The sequence below is a fragment of the Nycticebus coucang genome, chromosome 17, assembly GCF_027406575.1.
Source record: "Nycticebus coucang isolate mNycCou1 chromosome 17, mNycCou1.pri, whole genome shotgun sequence".
Lineage (NCBI taxonomy): Eukaryota > Metazoa > Chordata > Mammalia > Primates > Lorisidae > Nycticebus > Nycticebus coucang.
In genome coordinates, this window is record NC_069796.1 from 50,008,469 (window position 1) to 50,027,606 (window position 19,138).

General features: G+C 43.5%; 1 protein-coding gene across 1 annotated transcript in view; it reads right to left on the reverse strand.

Annotated features, from left to right (window-relative positions):
• The window catches only part of PDE6A (phosphodiesterase 6A), an 85,661-nt gene extending 66,793 nt beyond the window's left edge, over positions 1-18,868 (reverse strand). The window contains exons 1-5 of the mRNA XM_053566639.1: positions 18,331-18,868; positions 5,472-5,624; positions 4,815-4,904; positions 3,901-4,041; positions 798-872 (exon numbers count right to left, since the gene is read on the reverse strand). Coding sequence (XP_053422614.1) covers positions 798-872; positions 3,901-4,041; positions 4,815-4,904; positions 5,472-5,624; positions 18,331-18,804 — 933 coding nt within the window. The 5' untranslated portion in view covers positions 18,805-18,868. The remainder of the gene's footprint in view (positions 1-797; positions 873-3,900; positions 4,042-4,814; positions 4,905-5,471; positions 5,625-18,330) is intronic.
• Positions 18,869-19,138: the final 270 nt, after the last annotated feature.

The following is a 19,138-nucleotide window of genomic DNA, read 5'->3' on the forward strand; positions in this document are numbered from 1 at the left end:
ATTCTTCCTAAATAAAATTTCCCTTTGTTACACTGAAAGAAAAAAAAAAAGGAAACTCAAATGCAAACTAGAGAACTCAGGCCACACTCCAAGGAGGCAGCTATTACTTGGCTTGTGGGTCCACTTTTCACTAATCATTCACTTTTCAAAAGAAATAGAAAATTCAGATATTTATGGGAAATACTTTTTTTTTAAGTGTTAACCACCAGTTCAAAAAATAGTAAAATACAAACAAAAAAGAAAAACTTAAAAACCTATGCAGCCAAACATGTATCTATCAGTACAAATTTGTACATTATAGACTAGATATGAAGGTTTTCTCCAGCTTATATCATCTGTACTATATAATTCTGAATTCCTGCTAGGCAAATCCTTGAGCAAGTTGCTTGACCTCTCTGGGGCTCTTTCTTCATCTATAGAATTAGGATATTTATTCCTGCTTTGAATACCTCACCAAACTTCACACTTGCTATAGTGGTTAGAAGAAGAAAAGAGAGAGAGAAAAAAAGAAACAAGAAAAAAGGAGAGAAAGAAAGAAAGGAAGGAAGAAAAGAAAGAAAGAGAGAGAAGAAGGGAGGGAGGGAGGGAAAGGGGAAGGGAAGGAAAGACAGACCTCACTTTGCAAATGATAGGGTTTAGTAATTATGAGGAATTATTCTAACTTCAAGGGAGACAACTCTACCAAAGAAGATAAATACTTAGGTGATAAAGAAATGTTCTTCAGCAGGGCTTACTATGTCTTGTATTTGAATTTATTGAACATTTGATCATATTACAGAGATTAGAGAAAGACATACCCTTCCATCTGGAGTCCTGGGACCAGAGTATGGTGGAGCCTCACCCATCAGAACTGGCCACACATCAAAAAATTCCTAGGAGTGCAAAACAACAATAATTACATATTTTGAAAATAGATTAAGAAAAGGAGATTAAGAAGTCCTACCTGTATGAGTTATCTATTCTGAAATCTGGGAAGTGGGAAGAGCTCTGTGAAAGCGAAGTTTGGAAAGGCTGTGAGATTCACTACACTTAGATGATGATCACATCTGCCCAAAAAAATTTTTTTTGAGACAGAGTCTCACTTAGTTGCCTTTGGTAAAGTGCTGTGGCATCACAGCTCACAGCAACCTCAGACTCTTGGGCTCAAGTGATTCTCCTGCCTCAGCCTCTCAAGTAGTTGGGACTACAGGTGCCTGCCACAATGCCTAGGAATTTTTAGAGACAGTGTGTCACTCTTGCTCAGGTTAGTCTGAAACTCCTGAGCTCAGTCAATCCGTCTGCCTCAGCCTCCCAGCAGGTTTGTTCACACCAGCATCATCACCAGGGAGGGTAACGCATTGCCCTATGGCTACTATGTCTCTAGAAAAGGGGGATTTTTCAACTGCATTATTATTTTATGGGACCACTATTACATATTACATATATGCAGTCTATTATTGACCGAAATATAATGTTATGCAATGGCATAACTGTATTTACCATACACGTATTCAAAAGAGTCCAGAATTTTTAAAGAACTCCTACAAGTCAGTAAGGTAAAAAAAAAATACAATTTTTAAAAATGAGGAAAAGACTTGAACCGTCAATTTATAAAAGAAGTTATCCAAAAGACCAATAAACATAGGAAAAACTATTCAGGCTCATCAGTTATCAGGGGGAAATACCAAAAGAGATAACCTTCAGAATGGCTGAAGTTAATGACTGTTAATACCAAGTATTGGTGAAGAAACCTTTCTGTAACTGCTAAAGAGAGTATAAAATGGTATAATCATATTGAAAATCAGATAGGTAATGTCTACTAACGGTATTACCCAGAAATTCCACTCCCAGGTAAATACCTAGCAGAAAATGGGTACAACTGTGTACTAAATGTGTACTAGAATGTTCATAATGTCAACATTCATCCTAGCCCAAATCTGAACAGTAGAAATGAATAAAAACATTGTGTATTACTCACATACTTGGAATATTATGCAGGAATGAAAATGAATGAGCTAATGTTACATGGAATAATAAAGATAAATCTTACAAGCAAAATGTTGAGCAAATTAAACCAAACACAAAAATGCACGAGTTAGATTACTCCATTTACATGAACCTCAAAATTCGGTAAAATTAATATGGTACTAAAGATCTGATGTGTGTACTTTCAGGGAAGAGGCTGCGGGAGGCACTGAAGAGGGAGTTAAGGGGGCTTGATGGGGGCTTCTGAGGTTGTGGTCATGTCCTGCTTCTTAATTTTGGTGGTGGTTACAGGGGAATGCTCACTCTGTGATAATTCATTGAACTATTATATGCCTATAATTAGTGTTCCTTTTTGTGTCTATGTTAAGTTTCAACATAAAGCCTTATTATAAAAAGAATCCATGTGTACTGACATAAAAAGATGTTTTAAAATATTAAGTAGGCTGGGCGTGGTGCTTCACACCTGAAATGCTAGCACTCTGGGAGGCTGAGGTAGAAGGATGTCTTTTTTTTTTTGGAGACAGAGTCTCACTTTGTCACCCCTGGTAGAGTGCCGCAGCATCACAACTCACAGCAACCTCAAACTCTTGAACTTAAGTAATCCTCTTGCCTCAGCCTCCCAAGTAGCTGGGACTACAGGCACCCTCCACAATGCCTGGCTATTTTTAGAGACGGGGTCTCGCTCTTGCTCAGGCTGGTCTTGAACCTGTGAGCTCAGGCAATCCACCCACCTCGGACTCCCAGAGTGCTAGGGTTACAGCATGAGCCATAGCCCCTCCAGGAAGGATGTCTTGATACATATAAATGTATATATATATATGTATCAAGAGTTCAAGACCACTCTAAGCAAAAGTGAGAACCCCTCTCCCCCATCTCTACTAAAAATAGAAAAAATTAGTTGGGCATTATGGTGATTTCCTGTGCTACTCAGGAGGCTGAAGAAGGAAGGCTGCTTGAGCCCAGGAGTTTGAGGTTACTTTGAGCTAGTCTGATGCCATGGCATTCTATGCAGGGTAACAGAGTGAGACTTTCAATTAATTAATTGAAAAATAAAACATTAAGTAAAAATAGCAGACTGTCAGAATAAATGGCCTAGCAGTTATCAGCCTCTCAGAAGATTCTGGTGAACTGCCAAGTTTGGGAGCCTCTGGACTAGGTCTAAGATTCTAAGGTCTTTTCAAACACCAGATCCTGCAATTCATTTGTTGATTCAACGCAATTTTTGGAGGGTCTATACTAGTCTAGGCACCACGTCCAGTATGACAAAGCATTCAAAATGAAACTGACAGCGAATCCTTGGGTCTTCAGGAGAGGGGATGATGAACTGAACTCTGAAACCCTGCTCTAAGGCCGAAAATGGTCAGCCTCGCAAGGCAGAGAGATAAAGAAAGAAGAATGGGACGGTCGGTTTGGGAACACATGGCTGAACAACATTGCTGGGAGCCACATTGCCTCCTTAGCTGCCAAATCTGCCACAAATCTCGCCCCTGAGTATGTGGGGGACCATATCTCAGCATCTGCCTCCACTTCAATCACCTGGGTGAGCCCTGGGCTAGAAAAATCATAGCAAAATTTTGCATCCAAGTTTCTGTACATTTGCCGGGAATTCCTGAAGTTAGCAATTTTCTTCTGGACTTTCAACCTGTAAGGAAACTTCCTTAATCACTCACTGTTACCATCTCATCAGCCTTCTTCTTATCAATGCTATATTGTTTTCCCAAATTGACTAGAGAAAATACATGTTGGTTTTACCACCTGTGCCCCAGATTGACTTTTTCCATTCAAAGGCCTACACTCCTCTTTTCAATAAAGACCTATTCAAAACTTTTTACGGCCATCTAAATTTCACCTAGCCTCTTCCCTGTGCAAATGAATGCATTTCCTGGTGCCAATTTAACCCTTTCTTAGGAATGTCCGTTCCTGAAGTTTCCTCACCTTCTGCTTGGTCATGTCTAAGAGACCCACAGAATATCTGTCACAGTTGAGAAAGGCACGGACTGTGTACAGGGCTTTGTGGAACTGTCTCTCAATGTCTGTAAGTTCTTCAAAGACTTTGCTCCCAGACCACAGCAGTATCTGAAGAAACACAAAACATATTTGAAGGTTTTGAGACACAAAGCAGCAGCTCACTTAACTAGAAAATAAATGATTCTATAAAGTTCTCTAGAGTTTTTTTTATGTAACCCTTATAATAATCCAGTAAAATAGACAGGATAATTATACCCATTTTATAGACGAAGAAACTGAGGTTTAGAGAGGTGAATTGACTGGTTAGCTTACAATGGGTCTAACTCTGTTCATTTCTTTCATCTCACAAGTTGTTAATAAAAACAACATCAGACACTATTGAGCACAAGTGCCTGACCTACATTATCTTATTTACTATTGTGGCAATCTTTTGAAGGTAGCACCATAATTGTCCTCATTTTTCTTTTTCTTTTTTGAGACAAAGTCTCACTTTGTCACCCTTGGTAGAGTGCCGTGGCATCATCACTCACAGCAACCTCAAACTCTTGGGCTCAAGTGATCCTACTGCCTTAGCCTCCCAAGTAGCTGGGACTACAGGCACCCATTACAACACCCGACTATTTTTAGAGATGGAGTCTAGTTCTTGCTCAGCCAATCCACCTGTCGGGGCCTCCCAGAGTGCTAGGATTACAAGCTTGAGCCACCGCACCCGGCCTGTCCTCATTTTTCAAATGGGGAGACCAAAGCATAGAGAGAGTTAGTGACTTGCTCAGTGTCTTAGAGCTAATCAATGGCTGAGCAAGGATTCAGATCCACACTGTTTGCCCACACTTGTGCTTCAGAAGAAGGCCATGTCCAGTCAACTCCCGTAAGCCCCTTACCTGGCCACGTCGAGTCTCACAGTTATGCAGGTAACTCAGGTGGTACACCTTCATGACTAGATTGGCAAAATTGAGGTACTTGAGAAGAACCTAAAAGTCAACCAGCATAAGGGGAAGAAGATGAGAAGCGGGAATATCTTTTCTGGCCACTTCTACTACCAGCAAATGTCTGGATAGTTTGGAAGCTTCATCAGAGGGAATTTGGACAGATGGATCATAGAGTGCAGACTTATAAAATGTTGCATAATGAATGTGAAACACACAGAATGTAGAATATCAAAGTTGACAGGGATGTATCAAAAAAAAATAGCTACTGTTTCTTGAGTTTGACTGTGATAGATTGTTTATTAATGTTATCTGATCATCACAAATACCCCACCGAGTAGATACTGAAAAATCATCCCCATTTTACAAATAAGAAAATCGAGGTTCAGAGAACTTAAGTAACTTGCCCAAGTCAAAGACCTAGATATTGGCAGAGCCAAAACAGTGATCCTTCCATTCCACTTCAAAGTCCAATGTCTTAACCATTGTTTTGTCCTGCCTCCCTGTCTCACAGAAGGAGAGACTGAGGCCATAGCAAGCAAGGTTCAGGGGACTTCATGAGCTACGAGAATGTGCTGGCATGGCTAGCTTGCATTTCTAAAGCATTCTTACCTCTTCATCTCTCTTGGTGAAGTGGGATCCTTCCACTTTATTCACGGCCATGATTATGGCCACCACGTCTTTCCCGTTCATTATGGGGGAGGCCAGGATGTTCTTGGTCTGGTACTCTGTGAGGATGTCCACAAAGTCACAGAAATGCTCATCCTAAGGGAAGGCAGAGAAGAGCGTGGGCTGGCAAATGGAGAACAAGGACTATACAACAACTCAAACCCCTTGTTGACAAGGGAACGAAGTCATTCCGGTCTATTCCCTTTCGGCAGGGGCAGTCGATCACATGATTTCTGCCATGGAAACCTCCAAAATCCAGCAGAAGTAAAAGACCTAAGACACAACCCATGAGGGCTGCGGAGATGTGTGCAAAGCAATGTGGGTGTCCAGGATGGATGGGTGTAGGGGTTGACTTTAGAGAAGGCTTTCTTGAGGTACTGATGATTAAACCCAGAATAGAATTTCCGTGAGCACTAAGAGGGAGCCAGGGAAGAGACGTCAGTGAGTACAACAGTGATAGTTGCTAGCGGGTACTGGACATGCCATCTGCCTGCGTCATCTTACTTTAACCACCACCCCAAACCTCTGAGACAGGTACCATTAGTAGTCCACTTATGGAAAGGGAGTTAATGTTACTCCAGCAGGTCAATGCTACTTGTGTGTGTGTGTGACTTCAGGACCTGCCCCCAGCTGTGCTGCCTCTCAAGGAAGCCCGAATAAGATTAAGACTTGGGTACAGATCGTTGAACAACAAGATTTGTTACTTTCAGCTTATTTTATTGTCAGCTTATTTTACTGACAATTAAACAATTCAACACTCTTGGCAGAGTGCTGTGACATCATAGCTCACAGCAACCTCAAACTCTTGGGTTCAAGAGACTCTTTTGCCTCAGCCTCCCAAGTAGCTGGGACTCCAGGCGCCCATCACAACGCTTGGCTATTTTTAGAGATGGGGTCTCATTCTTGCTCAGGCTGGTCTCAAACTCCTGAGCTCAAGCAATCCACTCAAAATCTTGGCCTCCCAAAGTGGCACTCCCAAGACTGCTAGGATTACAGGTATGAGCCACTGTGACTTGCCCCTATTTTCAGCTTTTAAAATAATCCAGTTCTAGCACTACACAGCCAGACCATTGAATATTCCTATTCCACAAATATATATATATATTTTGAGATAGATTCTCACTCTTTTGCCGACATTGGAGTGCCATGGTGTCAACCTAACTCACAACAACCTCAAATTCTTGGGTCCAAGTGATCCCCCTGCCTCAGTCTCCCGAGTAGCTGGAACTATAGGTGCCCGCCACAGCACCTGGTTGATTTTTCTAGTTTTAGTAGAGAAGGGTCTCACTCTTGCTCAGGCTGGTATCAAACTTCTGAACTCAGGAGATCCTCCTACCTCAGCCTCCCGGAGTGCTGGGATTATAGGTTTGAGCCACCAAACCTGATCCCCAGTATCAATTTTTTTATTTTATTTTTTGAGACAGAGTCTCACTTTGTTGCCCCTGATTGAGTGCCATGGCATCATAGCTCACAGCAACCTCAGACTCTTTGGCTCAAGCAATTCTCTTGCCTCAGACTCCTGAGTAGCTGGAACCATAGGCACTCGCCACAATGTCCGGCCAGTTTTGTTTTTTTTTTTCTTTTCAGAGATGGGGGATCTTGCTCAGGCATTCCACCTGCCTCAGCCTCCCTGGGATTACAAGTATTGAGTTACCACTCCTGGCCAGTCCACAAATCTTGACAGAAGCACCACTATGTGTCAGGCCTGTATCCCCAATATGTAAGTATCGAGGATGTGCGAGCATCAAGGATACAGGTTAATAAGATTCAGGCTGCCTCATAAATAAATTAATAACAGTAATATAGGCCATAAGTGCATGGCTCATAGGTCTGGAAATATAATCTTTTTTTTTTTTTTTTTTGAGGCAGAGTCTCACCTTGTCACCCTGGGTAGAGTGCCGTGGTGTCATAGTTCATAGCAGCCTCAAACTTTTGATCTCAAGCAATCCTCTTGCCTCAGCCTCCTGAGTAGCTGAGACTAGGGTCTGGGAATATAAAAGAACAAATGCCCCATACTCTTCCCCAAAGCCATGTGTAGTGCAGTCCACGTGGTCAGGATGAGGAGATAGAGCCTGAACTGTTGTCTTAAATTTAAAAGAATACACCTTTCTGTTTTCCTGGTAGCACTGTGAGGTTTCTGGACTGCCAGCATTGCTGGGGACATAGGCCAACCCAAACATGCACAGTTCGTGCTGTTTTGAGAGTGGAAATGCATTTCCTAGAGGCCATTCACAAAACTCTTCTAAAACTAAGTCTGCAGACTCCCCCCACAATTCAGAAGCTCAGCGTGTGATGCTCTGCATCTCGGGGTCTCTTACAGTTGGCGTGGGATTAAATAAATATCTGTAAAGCTGTCTCAAACCAGGTGAAGGGTAAGGTAATTAAGGAAAGGCTGCAGTGCTCCACTGGAATTAGCACTGGGGATTAAGCAAAATCTGTAAAGAGGCATTAGCCAAGAAGAGTTTTCTGTGTCATTCTCTAAGGATACTGATGAATTGCTGAGCACAGGCCTGGGTGGGTCATGCCAACATTCATTTCATGAAGTCAGTTCAGTTTTGCAATGTTTGCTTCTCTCAGGGAAAGAAAATACCTGGGCCTCACTGGCATCTGAGGCAGATGTTACTAAATCTGCCAGAGTTTTCTTTCCCACTGAATTCTCAGCCCTGGAACTTCCCTCGTGGGCCCTCTAGCTACTGATTGACAAGCATTACACAATCATTGTCATTCCTACATTTTTAGCACATAACAACCATGTCATAGAACTTCAGATTATTAGAGATAGAAGGGGACTTTCTGCCTTTCATTTCAAACCATTTATATATTAAAGTCCAGGAATCAGAGTCCCAACTAGGGAAAGCCCAAAGTCATTCGTTCATTCAGGGAACATTAACAGAGTGAGTTCTACAGGCTAGGCACCATTCTAGACCCTGGGCTACAGCAATGAACAAGAAGGATGAATTTTTTGCCCTGGTGAAGTTTATGTTCAAATGGGGTCGACAGATAAAAAACAAGCAAAGAACTAAGCATTCTCCCTTTAGCTTGTGATAACTGCTTTGAAGGAAATAAATCAGGTGATGCTGCAGAAAGTGATGGAAATAGGGCGGCGCCTGTGGCTCAGTGAGTAGGGCGCCGGCCCCATATGCCGAGGGTGGCAGGTTCAAACCCAGCCCCGGCCAAACTGCAACAAAAAGATAGCCGGGCGTTGTGGCAGGCGCCTGTAGTCCCAGCTGCTCGGGAGGCTGAGGCAAGAGAATCGCGTAAGCCCAAGAGTTAGAGGTTGCTGTGAGCCATGTGACGTCACAGCACTCTACCCGAGGGCGGTACAGTGAGACTCTGTCTCTACCAAAAAAAAAAAAAAAAAAAGAAAGTGATGGAAAGGATGGCAGGACAAAGCCACTTTAGCTAATTCTGGTGGTCAGGAAGGCTTCTTTGAAGATGTAATGCTGAGCTGAGCCAAAGAGTCAAAGTGCAGCACCGTGGAGCATAGTGCCAGCAGAGGCCACAGAGAAAGCGAAGGCCAGGAAATGGGAAAGAGCTTGGCCCATTGAAGAACAGAAGAAGGATCACTGTAGCTAAAGCACAGAGAAGGAGAGGGAGAGGCAGAGTCAGGGGAGTAAGGAAGTTAGAGAGGCAGGCAAGGGCCAGATCCAGCAGGGCCATGGAGGCCGTAAGGAAACAGTTGAAATATTAAAGTGCAATGCAACGTTGCTTCTCATTCCTGGATTCCCCAATTCTTCTTTTCAAATATTCACAGTGGGCTGGGCACAGTGGCTCAGGCCAGTAATCCCAACTCTCTGGGAGGCAAAGGCAGGAGGATTGCTTAAGGTCAGAAGTTTGAGACCAGCCTGAGCAACATAAAAAAAAGACCCCATCTGCTCAAAGCCAGGAGTTTCAGATCAGCCTGGGCAACATAAAAAGATCCCGTCTCTGACTCAGGCAAGAGTGCATGCCTAGGCTTGTCCGAGTGCAGTGGTGTTTACAACTAATTGAAAATAACCAGGTACAGATTTCTTTGTTCCTTCTCCACTCCACAGCTTCACTGGACTAGCCTTTAAAAAAAAAAAAAAAAAAAAAAAAGTGCATGCTGTGTTAGTCCCAGCTATCTGGAGTCTAAGACAGATACCCTTTGAGCCTGGGAATTCAAGGTCATAGTGAGCTATGGCCAGGTCACTATAGCTATGGCTGTACTTTAGCCTGGATGACAGAGTGAGGCCCTGTCTCTAAAACCAAACAGGCAGGGAGTGGTGGCTCGGGCAGGTGGATTGCTTGAGCTCAGGAGTTCGAGACCAGCCTGAGCAAGAGTGAGACCCCGTCTCTACTAAAAATAGAAAAATTAGCTGGGGGTTGTGGTGGGAGCCTGCAGTCCCAGCTACTTTGGAGGCCGAGGCAGGAGAACTGTTTGAGCCCAACAGTTTGAGGTTACTGTGAGCTATGATGTCTGGGCACTCTACCCAGGGTGATGGAGTGAGACTCTGTCTCAAAAATTAAATAAAATTAAAAAAAATAAAATAAGCCAAACAAACAAGCAAAAAAAGCAAAAAAAAAAAAAAAGTGATAATGATCTACTATTTATCAAATAATGATGAGGTTCTAGGCCCAGAGCCAGGCAACTTTGATATACACTCTCATCAACTCTCATATCAGCCCTGCCAAATAGAACTGTCACCATCCCCATTTCATACACAACTCCCTTGCTGGTAAGTAACACAGCTGGTTTAGTCATTGATGAAATGATTGACTCATTGAGTCACTGATTAATTGAATCATTCATTCATATTTACCAAGCACTGGCTCTGTGCCAGTCATTGGATGTGCCAAGATCAGTAAGATGAGGTTGCTCTTATTGGGTTCTCATGGTGTAGTGGATATCATGTAAAACATGAATCCAAATTTAAACCATAATGTGAAAAAGAAAAAGAAAAAACAACAATAACAAAAAAACCATGATGTGAAGCAGACCTCTACAGGATAGGGGATAACCTGGGCATCCAGAGAGGGAGGAACTTGTCCGATAAGTGGCTTCAGGAACCCCCTAGTTTGTTAGTAGTTGAAACCTCTCTGAGCCTCAGTTTTCCCTTTGGTAAAGTCAGCACATTAGATCAGGTCCTCCTTAAGGTTTTTTCTGGTCTGCCATGCTGGGTCTCAGGACGCATAGGAAGGGGAGGAGAACAGGGGCAGACAACAGATGTGAAAGTTTCTAGACACGACAGACTTCTCAGGGTCAGTGTTCACAAATGAGATTTATTTGCTACAGGAAGTTCTGAGGAAGGACTATCATTTAGTTGTTCACCCAATTAATAAACTGTGACGAATATCCACTCTGTTCCAGGAACTGTACTAGGTGCTGGGGCTAGCAGCAAATAACACAGACTGGGTTGGACAGACTTCATAGGTTTTTCTGCTAGGAGAAAGGGGAAATAAATACTGAGTGGCCAAGTAGGGTTTCCAGATTTGTTAATAAAAATACAGGATTCGGCTGGGCACAATGGCTCACACTTGTAATCCTAGCACTCTGGGACGCTGGGGGGTGTGGATTGTTTGAGCTCACAAGTTTAAGACAAGCCTGAGCAAGAATGAGACCTCATCTCTATTAAAAAAGTGGAAAAACTATCTGGGCTTTGTGGCAGGTGCCTGTAGTCCCAGCTATTTGGGAGGTGAGGCAAGAGGAATGCTCAAGTCCAAGAGTTTGAGGTTACTGTGCACTATGATGCCACAGCACTCTAACCAGGGCAACAGAGTGAGACTCTGTCTCAAAAAAAGAAAAAGAAAGGAAGGAAGGAAGGAAGGAAGGAAGGAAGGAAGGAAGGAAGGAAGGAAGGAAGGAAGGAAGGAAGGAAGGAAGGAAGGAAGGAAGGAAGGAAGGAAGGAAGGAAGGAAGGAAACCACACACAGGATACCCAGTTAAATCTCAATTTCAAATAAACAACAAATAATGTTTTAATGTAAGTATATTCTAAATATTGCATGGGACATACTTATACTAAAATTTCATTCTTTGTTGATCTAAAATTCTAGCTTAACTGTAATCTTATATTTTATCTAGCAATCATATTGGCAATGCTTCCTGAAAAGATCCTCAGGATGAGTGGGAATTTGCAAGGGAATAAGAAGATTCAGCAACTCCGAAAAATCCCCTTCTTTATTTCACATTGCAGTAGTGATTGCAAAAATTTCCCATTATTTTTGAGGGCACCAAAGGCTCAGAGTATCACTTGGTGGTGGTTCAGGGACACCCAGCCCCTCACCCACAAGCATCTTCCTTCTCTTTCTCCACCCAACTCCTAGAGTCCTGCCCAGAGCCATGAACTGAGTTAAGATCTTCCTAATGAACACTTGCAAAACCAAGGTCAGAAGGATGGCTGGCCTGGACTGACCTCACCCCCAGACAGGAGTCATCAGCCAGGGAGACTGACCTGGGCCAAAAACTTCCTGAAAACGTCAGACATGGCTTCTAGGGTGAATTTTTAGGGTTGAACAGGAAGCAATGCTCCATCCCTTATCAAAGAGACTCAGCAAACTGTTAAGCTAGAATCTTTCAGAACCAGAGAAACTTCTTAAATCCTCAACCTTGCTTAACGCCAGGAGGTATAGGAACTCTCAGCATCTCTGCCTTCGCACAGACAGAATCTAAACTGAAAGCTATAGAAACGCAAGAATGGATTCTTCTTAAAATTCCACACAGACCTGGTACAGCATCCACCACTTGGAATAGATGCTCAACAACGTCATAGTCGTAATGACGAACAACAGGAGCTTGCCCTTACAATGTGACAACAATACTGCTACAAGAGAAACAATTCTCTTGTTTAATCCTTACAACAAAGCCATGAAGCAGCTATTATGCTTCCCATTTTATAAATTAGGAACCGAACAGGCTAAATGGTGTGCCAAGCCTACTTTCTTACAAAGGGACAGAGTCAGGAATTCACACCCAGATCTGACTTCAAAGCATAAGAGTTTTAACTCTGCTGTATGATTCAAAACGACCTTTCTTAAATAATACCCAGCCCAGTGCCCTCGATTTATAGATAAGGAGGGAGCACAGGATAGCAGAGCAGGTGAGAGTGTGGCCTCAAGGCCAGAGTACTTAGGTTCAAATTCTGGGTCTGTCATTTCTATCTGAGTCACCCTGAGTATGTTACCAAACGTTTCAGGGCTTCAGTTTCATTATGTGTGAAACAGTGATCAGAAGAGTTATGTGACATAAGATTGTTATGAAGTCAAATGAGTGAGATAATCCACGTTGGTTACAATGAAAGTCTGGAGAGAGTTGAAGGGGGAGCAGACTCCTATCCCATGGATGAGCTCTCAGAAAAGCATGTTGAGGGAGGCGCCTGTGGCTCAAGGGGTAGGGAGCCGGTCCCATATGCCAGAGGTGGCGGGTTCAAACCTAGCCCCGGCCAAAAAAAAGAAAAGCACGTTGAGTCGGGGACCATTGTCCCACTCCTGCATGACAAGGGGAGCCCCTGCCCAGGATCTCTTGAGTTTAGTTTCCTTATCCATTAAATAAAGCAGTTGGATAAAATAGCCTATGAAGCCCCTTCCTCCCCTCTTTTTAACTTTAAGATCCTTAATCTTTCCTTTTTTTTTTGAGACAGAGTTTCACTGTTGCCCTCAGTAGAGTACTGTGGCATCACAGCTCACAGCAACCTCAAACTCTTGGGGTTAAGCTATTCTCTTGCCTCAGCCTCCCAAGTAGCTGGGACTACAGGCGCCCACCACAATGCCCAGCTATTTTTTATTACAGATGCCATTGTTGTTTAGCAGGCCCCGGGCTGGGTTTGAACCTGCCAGCCTCAGTGTATGTGGCTGGCGCTGTAACCACTGTGCTATGGGCACTGAGCCAACACCCTTAATCTTAAACAAGGACAGAGGTAAGGTGAGCATAAAGTCATAAATGTCCAGGGGCTAAATCTTAGAAATGACTTAGAAAGTTTCTGACTTGGTGAGGCCCTGCTGTGATGGGGCAAACATTTTTTTTGGATAAGACAGATCTAAAGAAATGGTTGCATAATTACTTGATTGTGAGGCTGCGCCCATAGCTCAGTGAGTAGGATGCCAGCCACACACACGGGGACTGGCGGGTTTGAACCTGGCCCAGCCAGCTGAAAAAACAATGACAACTGCAACAACAACAATAAAAAAAATAGCTGGGTGTTATGGCAGGCGCCTGTAGTCCCAGCTACTTGGGAGGCTGAGGCAAGAGAATCACTTAAGCCCAAGAGTTGGAGGTTGCTATGAGCTGTGAAGCCACAGCACTCTACCCAGGCGACAGCTTGAGACTCTGTCTCAAAAAAAAAAAAAAAAAATTACTTGATTGTGGATCTTTTTCTTTTCTTTTAGAGAAAGGATCTTGCCCTGTTGCCTAGGCTGGAGTGCAGGGGTGCTGGGATAAATGCCAAGGGGATAAAGCAGAGATGTCCCCTGGCCTCCCAAACTCATTGTAAAAATGGTTTTTGAAGGAGACGATATAGGGGGATCAGGGACGGCCTCTCTGAGGAAGTGACATTTTATTTTGAGTCTCACTCTGTGCCCTAGGTAGAGTGCTGTAGTGTCAGAGCTCACAGCAACGTCAAACTCTTGGTTTCAAGCAATACTCCTTCCTTAGTCTCCCAAATAGCTGGGACTACAGGTGCCTGCCACAGTGCCTGGCTAGTTTTTTTATTTTTATTAGAGTTGGGGCTTTACTCAGGCTGGTCTTGAACTCCTCAGCTCAAGCAATCCACCTGCCTTGGCCTCCCAGAGTGCTGGGGTTACAGATGTGAACTACCCTGCCCTAGCCAGGAAGTGACTTTTAAACTGAGATCTGAAAGCTGAGATCTTTTAAGCTCCTCCTTCATGAGTAGGATTTGGCCCAGGTACAGGGAGATGTGGAGAACTGCATCACACAGACAGAGTCTTTAAAAGTTAACATCCAGAGAGGGGAATTTGCCCCCAGGTAATCAAAGAGATCTTTGTCAGAACTGCCATTCTATTATAATCGCAGGGAATGCCTACTTCTAGGAAAAAGAGCTTAACCAAGGGATCAATATTAACATTTCCAGTAATGAGACCAACTGCTATTATACCTTCTAATGTGCAGCACGAAGAAAAACACACCACCTCTGCAGTATTCCTGTCAAAAATGCATGACCTGAACCTAATCATGAAGAAATATCAGACAAGCCCAAATGGAAGGTCATTTCTGCAAAATATTTGGTTTGTATCCTTCAAAAACATTAGTATCATGAAAAACAAAGACAGACCAAGATTCTGTCTTAGCATTCAGATTCAAGGATGTAACAAGTATAGCCTGAAAAAAGGCAAAAATATTTTCTGTCTTTTTAAAGCCTCCTCCACTCCTTTTGGAAACCTAAAACCTGCATAGGTGCCTCAGGTCAGTGGTCAGGAAATGCTGGGGAATTTACTTATTTATTTTATTAAATCATAGCTGTGTACATCAATATGATCATGGGGCACCATACACTTGGTTCATATAATATTTGACACATTTTCATCTCATTAGTTGACATAGCCCTCCTGGCATTTTCTTAGTTACTTTGCCAAGACATTTACATTCCACATTTGCCAAGCCTCACATGTACCCTTGTAAGATGCACCACAGGTGTGATCCTTTCAATCCCCCTCCTTCTACCCACGTCCCCACTTCCTCCCCACACTTTCCCCCTTCCCCCTGTTCTTAGGTTGTAACTTGGTTATAGCTTTCATGTGAAGGTCCTAAGTTAGTTTCATAGTAGGGGTGAATACATTGGATATTTTTTCTTCCATTCTTGAGACACTTTATTGAGAAGAATATGTTCCAGCTCCATCCATGTAAACATGAAAGAGGTAAACGCATTAGCAAGAAAAGAACAAGGGATATCATCACAGGCTGGGCAAGAGACTTGAAAAGAAACTTCTCCCAAGAAGACAGGCGAGCGGCCTTCAGACATATGAAAAAATGCTCATCATCTTTAATCATCAGAGAAATGCAAATCAAAACTACTTTGAGATATCATCTAACGTCAGTGAGACTAGCCTATATCACAAAATCTCAAGACCAGAGATGTTGGCGTGGATGTGGAGAAAAGGGAACACTTTTGCACTGCTGGTGGGAATGCAAAATAATACATTCCTTTTGGAAAGATATATGGAGAACACTTAGAGATCTAAAAATAGATCTGCCATTCAATCCTGTAATTCCTCTGCTGGGCATATACCCAGAAGACCAAAAACCACATCATAACAAAGATATTTGTACCAGAATCTTTATTGCAGCCCTATTCATAATTGCTAAGTCATGGAAAAAACCCAAGTGCCCATCGATCCACAAATGGATTAATAAATTGTGGTATATCTACCAGGGAATTTTGTTCTTTGTGCTGCAGGATGCGGATGTCTTCCTCAATATGGAATGGATCAATATCATCAACCAGCAATAGCCTGAAGGTAAAAACCCTTCCTTTAAAAGCTCTGATTTTGTTTGTGATTAGGACAATGACATTTTAAAACACGAGTCTCCCTCCTCCTCATTTGCCAGCAAAACTCCTTCTTCCTTGTCCTCATTCTTTGTTGAGAACTCTTTATCAAGGAGACTGAGAGACAGGGCTACGTAGGCATAGTCGAGACAACTAGAAAACATCCAATAGGAACTGTTTATTAGCTGGTGGTTACATAAGTGTAACATTATCAGTGTTACATATCCAGAATTTGATCATTGTACTATGGATAGGGAAGAAATATCTTTGTTCAAGAAATAGTTAAGGGCGGCGCCTGTGGCTCAGTCGGTAAGGTGCCGGCCCCATATACCAAGGGTGGCGGGTTCAAAACCTGGCCCCAGCTGAACTGCAAACCAAAAAATAACCGGGCGTTTTGGTGGGCGCCTGTAGTCCCAGCTACTCAGGAGACTGAGGCAAGAGAATCGCTTCAGCCCAGGAGTTGGAGGTTGCTGTGAGCTGTGTGATGCCACGGCACTCTACCGAGGGCGATAAAATGAGACTCTGTCTCTACAAAAAAAAAAAAACAAAACAGAAAGAAATACAGTTAAGGGGCGGTGCCTGTGGCTCAAAGGAGTAGGGCGCCAGCCCCATATGCCAGAGGTGGTGGGTTCAAACCCAGCCCCGGCCAAAAAAAACTGCAAAAAAAAAAAGAAATACAGTTAAGTACTTAGGGACAAAAAGTCATGATGTCTGCAACTTCTTCCCAAATAGCTTATAAAAAAATGGAGAGAGAAAGCAAAGGTGACAAGATGGTAATAACGAGTAAATGTGGGTGAAAGATACACAGTTCTGTGGGAAGAAATCTTCCCAACCCTGACAAGAGTACAGCTGTTTGGGAGACAGCTAGTGAGAGAAAGGCTAGAAATCAAACTGCATGACCATAGTAACCCCCTTCCCCTACTCCTATAAATCCTCACGACCCTGACAAGAGTACACCCATCTTGGGACGACAGCTAGTGACAGAAAGCAGATCAGAGACCAAATGACACAATCCCAGCAACCCTCTCCCCACACTCCCAAAATACTTCAAGACCTGCATTCCTGGAAAACATCAGAACAAGCAATCGCCTACCCTGGTCCTGGCTCACACTAGAGATAAGGTGCAAGATTAACACCTTTGCAGAAGGAAGTAGTTCTAAGCTTGGTCCCTGACATAGCATCTTTCACTCTGCAGGAAAAAGATGTCGCCTCTCACCCGCATTTCAACTACACTAATAAAAGTCTCCTGTAACTGAGAGCAGGGAGCTGACTCCTGGTCAGACTTCACTCTGCTCTTACTCTCTTCTAATAAACTCTTTACAATCACTGGCCTCCTCTGCTTCCATACCCTTCCTCCTGACTCTACCCTGATCCCCTCAAGTTCTTTGTATTATTTCAAACTCTTCTGTTAAGTTTGAAACTTTTTTTCAAAAAAGAGAGGTGTTGACCGAAAAGAAGTGATACTCTTCAAAATAATTTTAAGAGTTTTATTCAGAGCCATATTGAAGACCATGACCTAGAACCATGCCCAAGAAACTTTGAGCAAGTGGAATCACTGTTGTGGGGTCACAGTTCAGTTTTATATATTTCAGGGAGACAGAAATTACAGGTACAGTCATAATCAATATGTGGAAAGTGTACATTGGTTTGGCCCGAAAAGATGGGACATCTCAAGGGGGGGATTTATGGGGCATAGGTGGGTTTAAAGACTCTTTAGATGACAATTGGCTGAAAGAGTTAGGCTTTGTCTAATAGATTAGGAGTCATCGAAAGAAATGGTTAAGATGTCTGTTAATCAGAGACAAAAAACAGTATAACTGCCGGGACTCAAGCGGTTTGTTAAGTATGTTGAGAACCTGCAGGTACCCTGTTTCCCCGAAAACAAGACAGTGTCTTATTTTAAGGTGTGCTCCCAAAGATGCTGGGGACGTCTTATCTTTCAGGGGATGTCTTATCTTTCCTGTAAATAGGTCTTATTTTTGGAGGATGTCTTATTTTCAGGGAAACAGGGTATTTCCTTCATAGTCTTAGACCTGTCAATAAGTCACAAAGGACATCACTAAGATGGGGAGGGGAGCATGATGTATGTCTGATCTCCTTTCTCATGGCTAGAAACTCAGTTTCAGAGGATCCCCTTTGCCAAGTGGGGGTCCAGTCGGTCAGCTGCTGGGAGGAGACTTAAGATTTTATTTTAGTTCACAGAAATAAATAAGTAAAGTAATAAAGAGAAGAACCATGATATCACCAGCCCAGTGTTGGTGGCCAGCAGCTCCCCACCCCACAGGCACCCCAGAACCCTATGGGATAATGCTTTACCACCCTCTCTTTCATGGGGAAGAGAGTACCTCTTCTGTGTTGGGGATGTTGGCGATCTTTTTAGAGTGGGCAACATGGCCCACGATGCCCATGTCTAGAGGGAAGACGATCTCCTGGTCCGGCATCACCAGGCAGTCCTCGAGGACAGCATCCTTGTGCACGTTGAAGAGCCGGGTGGCCAGCTCGGCGGTGCCGTTGCGGGCCCTATACATGAACAGGCTCATTCGCTCTGCCTGCAGGAGGAAGCACAGCTTCTTCATGACATTGAAGACGCATTTCTCAGTCTGCAAATTCTCCTGAAAGTCCCGCAGGAGATCAAAGATGATCTCACTTTCCTCTACACTGCTCGGGGTATGGTAAGTGCTGAAGTCCACGGCTGCCTCCTTGGCCCCGAGAAGGTCTGAAATGACCTTGGCCCGGTAGCGGACGTCGTAGTACTGCTTGGCAAAAGCAATATTTGAGTCCAAGAATTTCTCTACCTCCTCTGCTGTCACCTCACCCATGGCTGGGGATCCCACTGGCTATTTCTGTGGGGGGGCTGGCCCTGAGGCCTTGTGCATGCAGTTTTGCAGTCTGCCGGCAAGTTGAATGTTCCTCTCCAATCTGGACTTCTCAGGCTCTGGTCTGTAAATTACACTGAGATGGCTGCATAGGAGTGGGAAAGACCTTGAGAGATTAAGTCATTAATATTTCTCAAGACAAGGATTATGGGGATCAGTGTGCTCCAGATGCTCTGGGCCCCAGCTGGGATAAGCCGAGAATTCTCCTTTCACCTTGGTCTACTAAGAGCTGAGAAGAGATTTCAGCACAGAGCCAAAGAGGAGATTGCAGACAGCA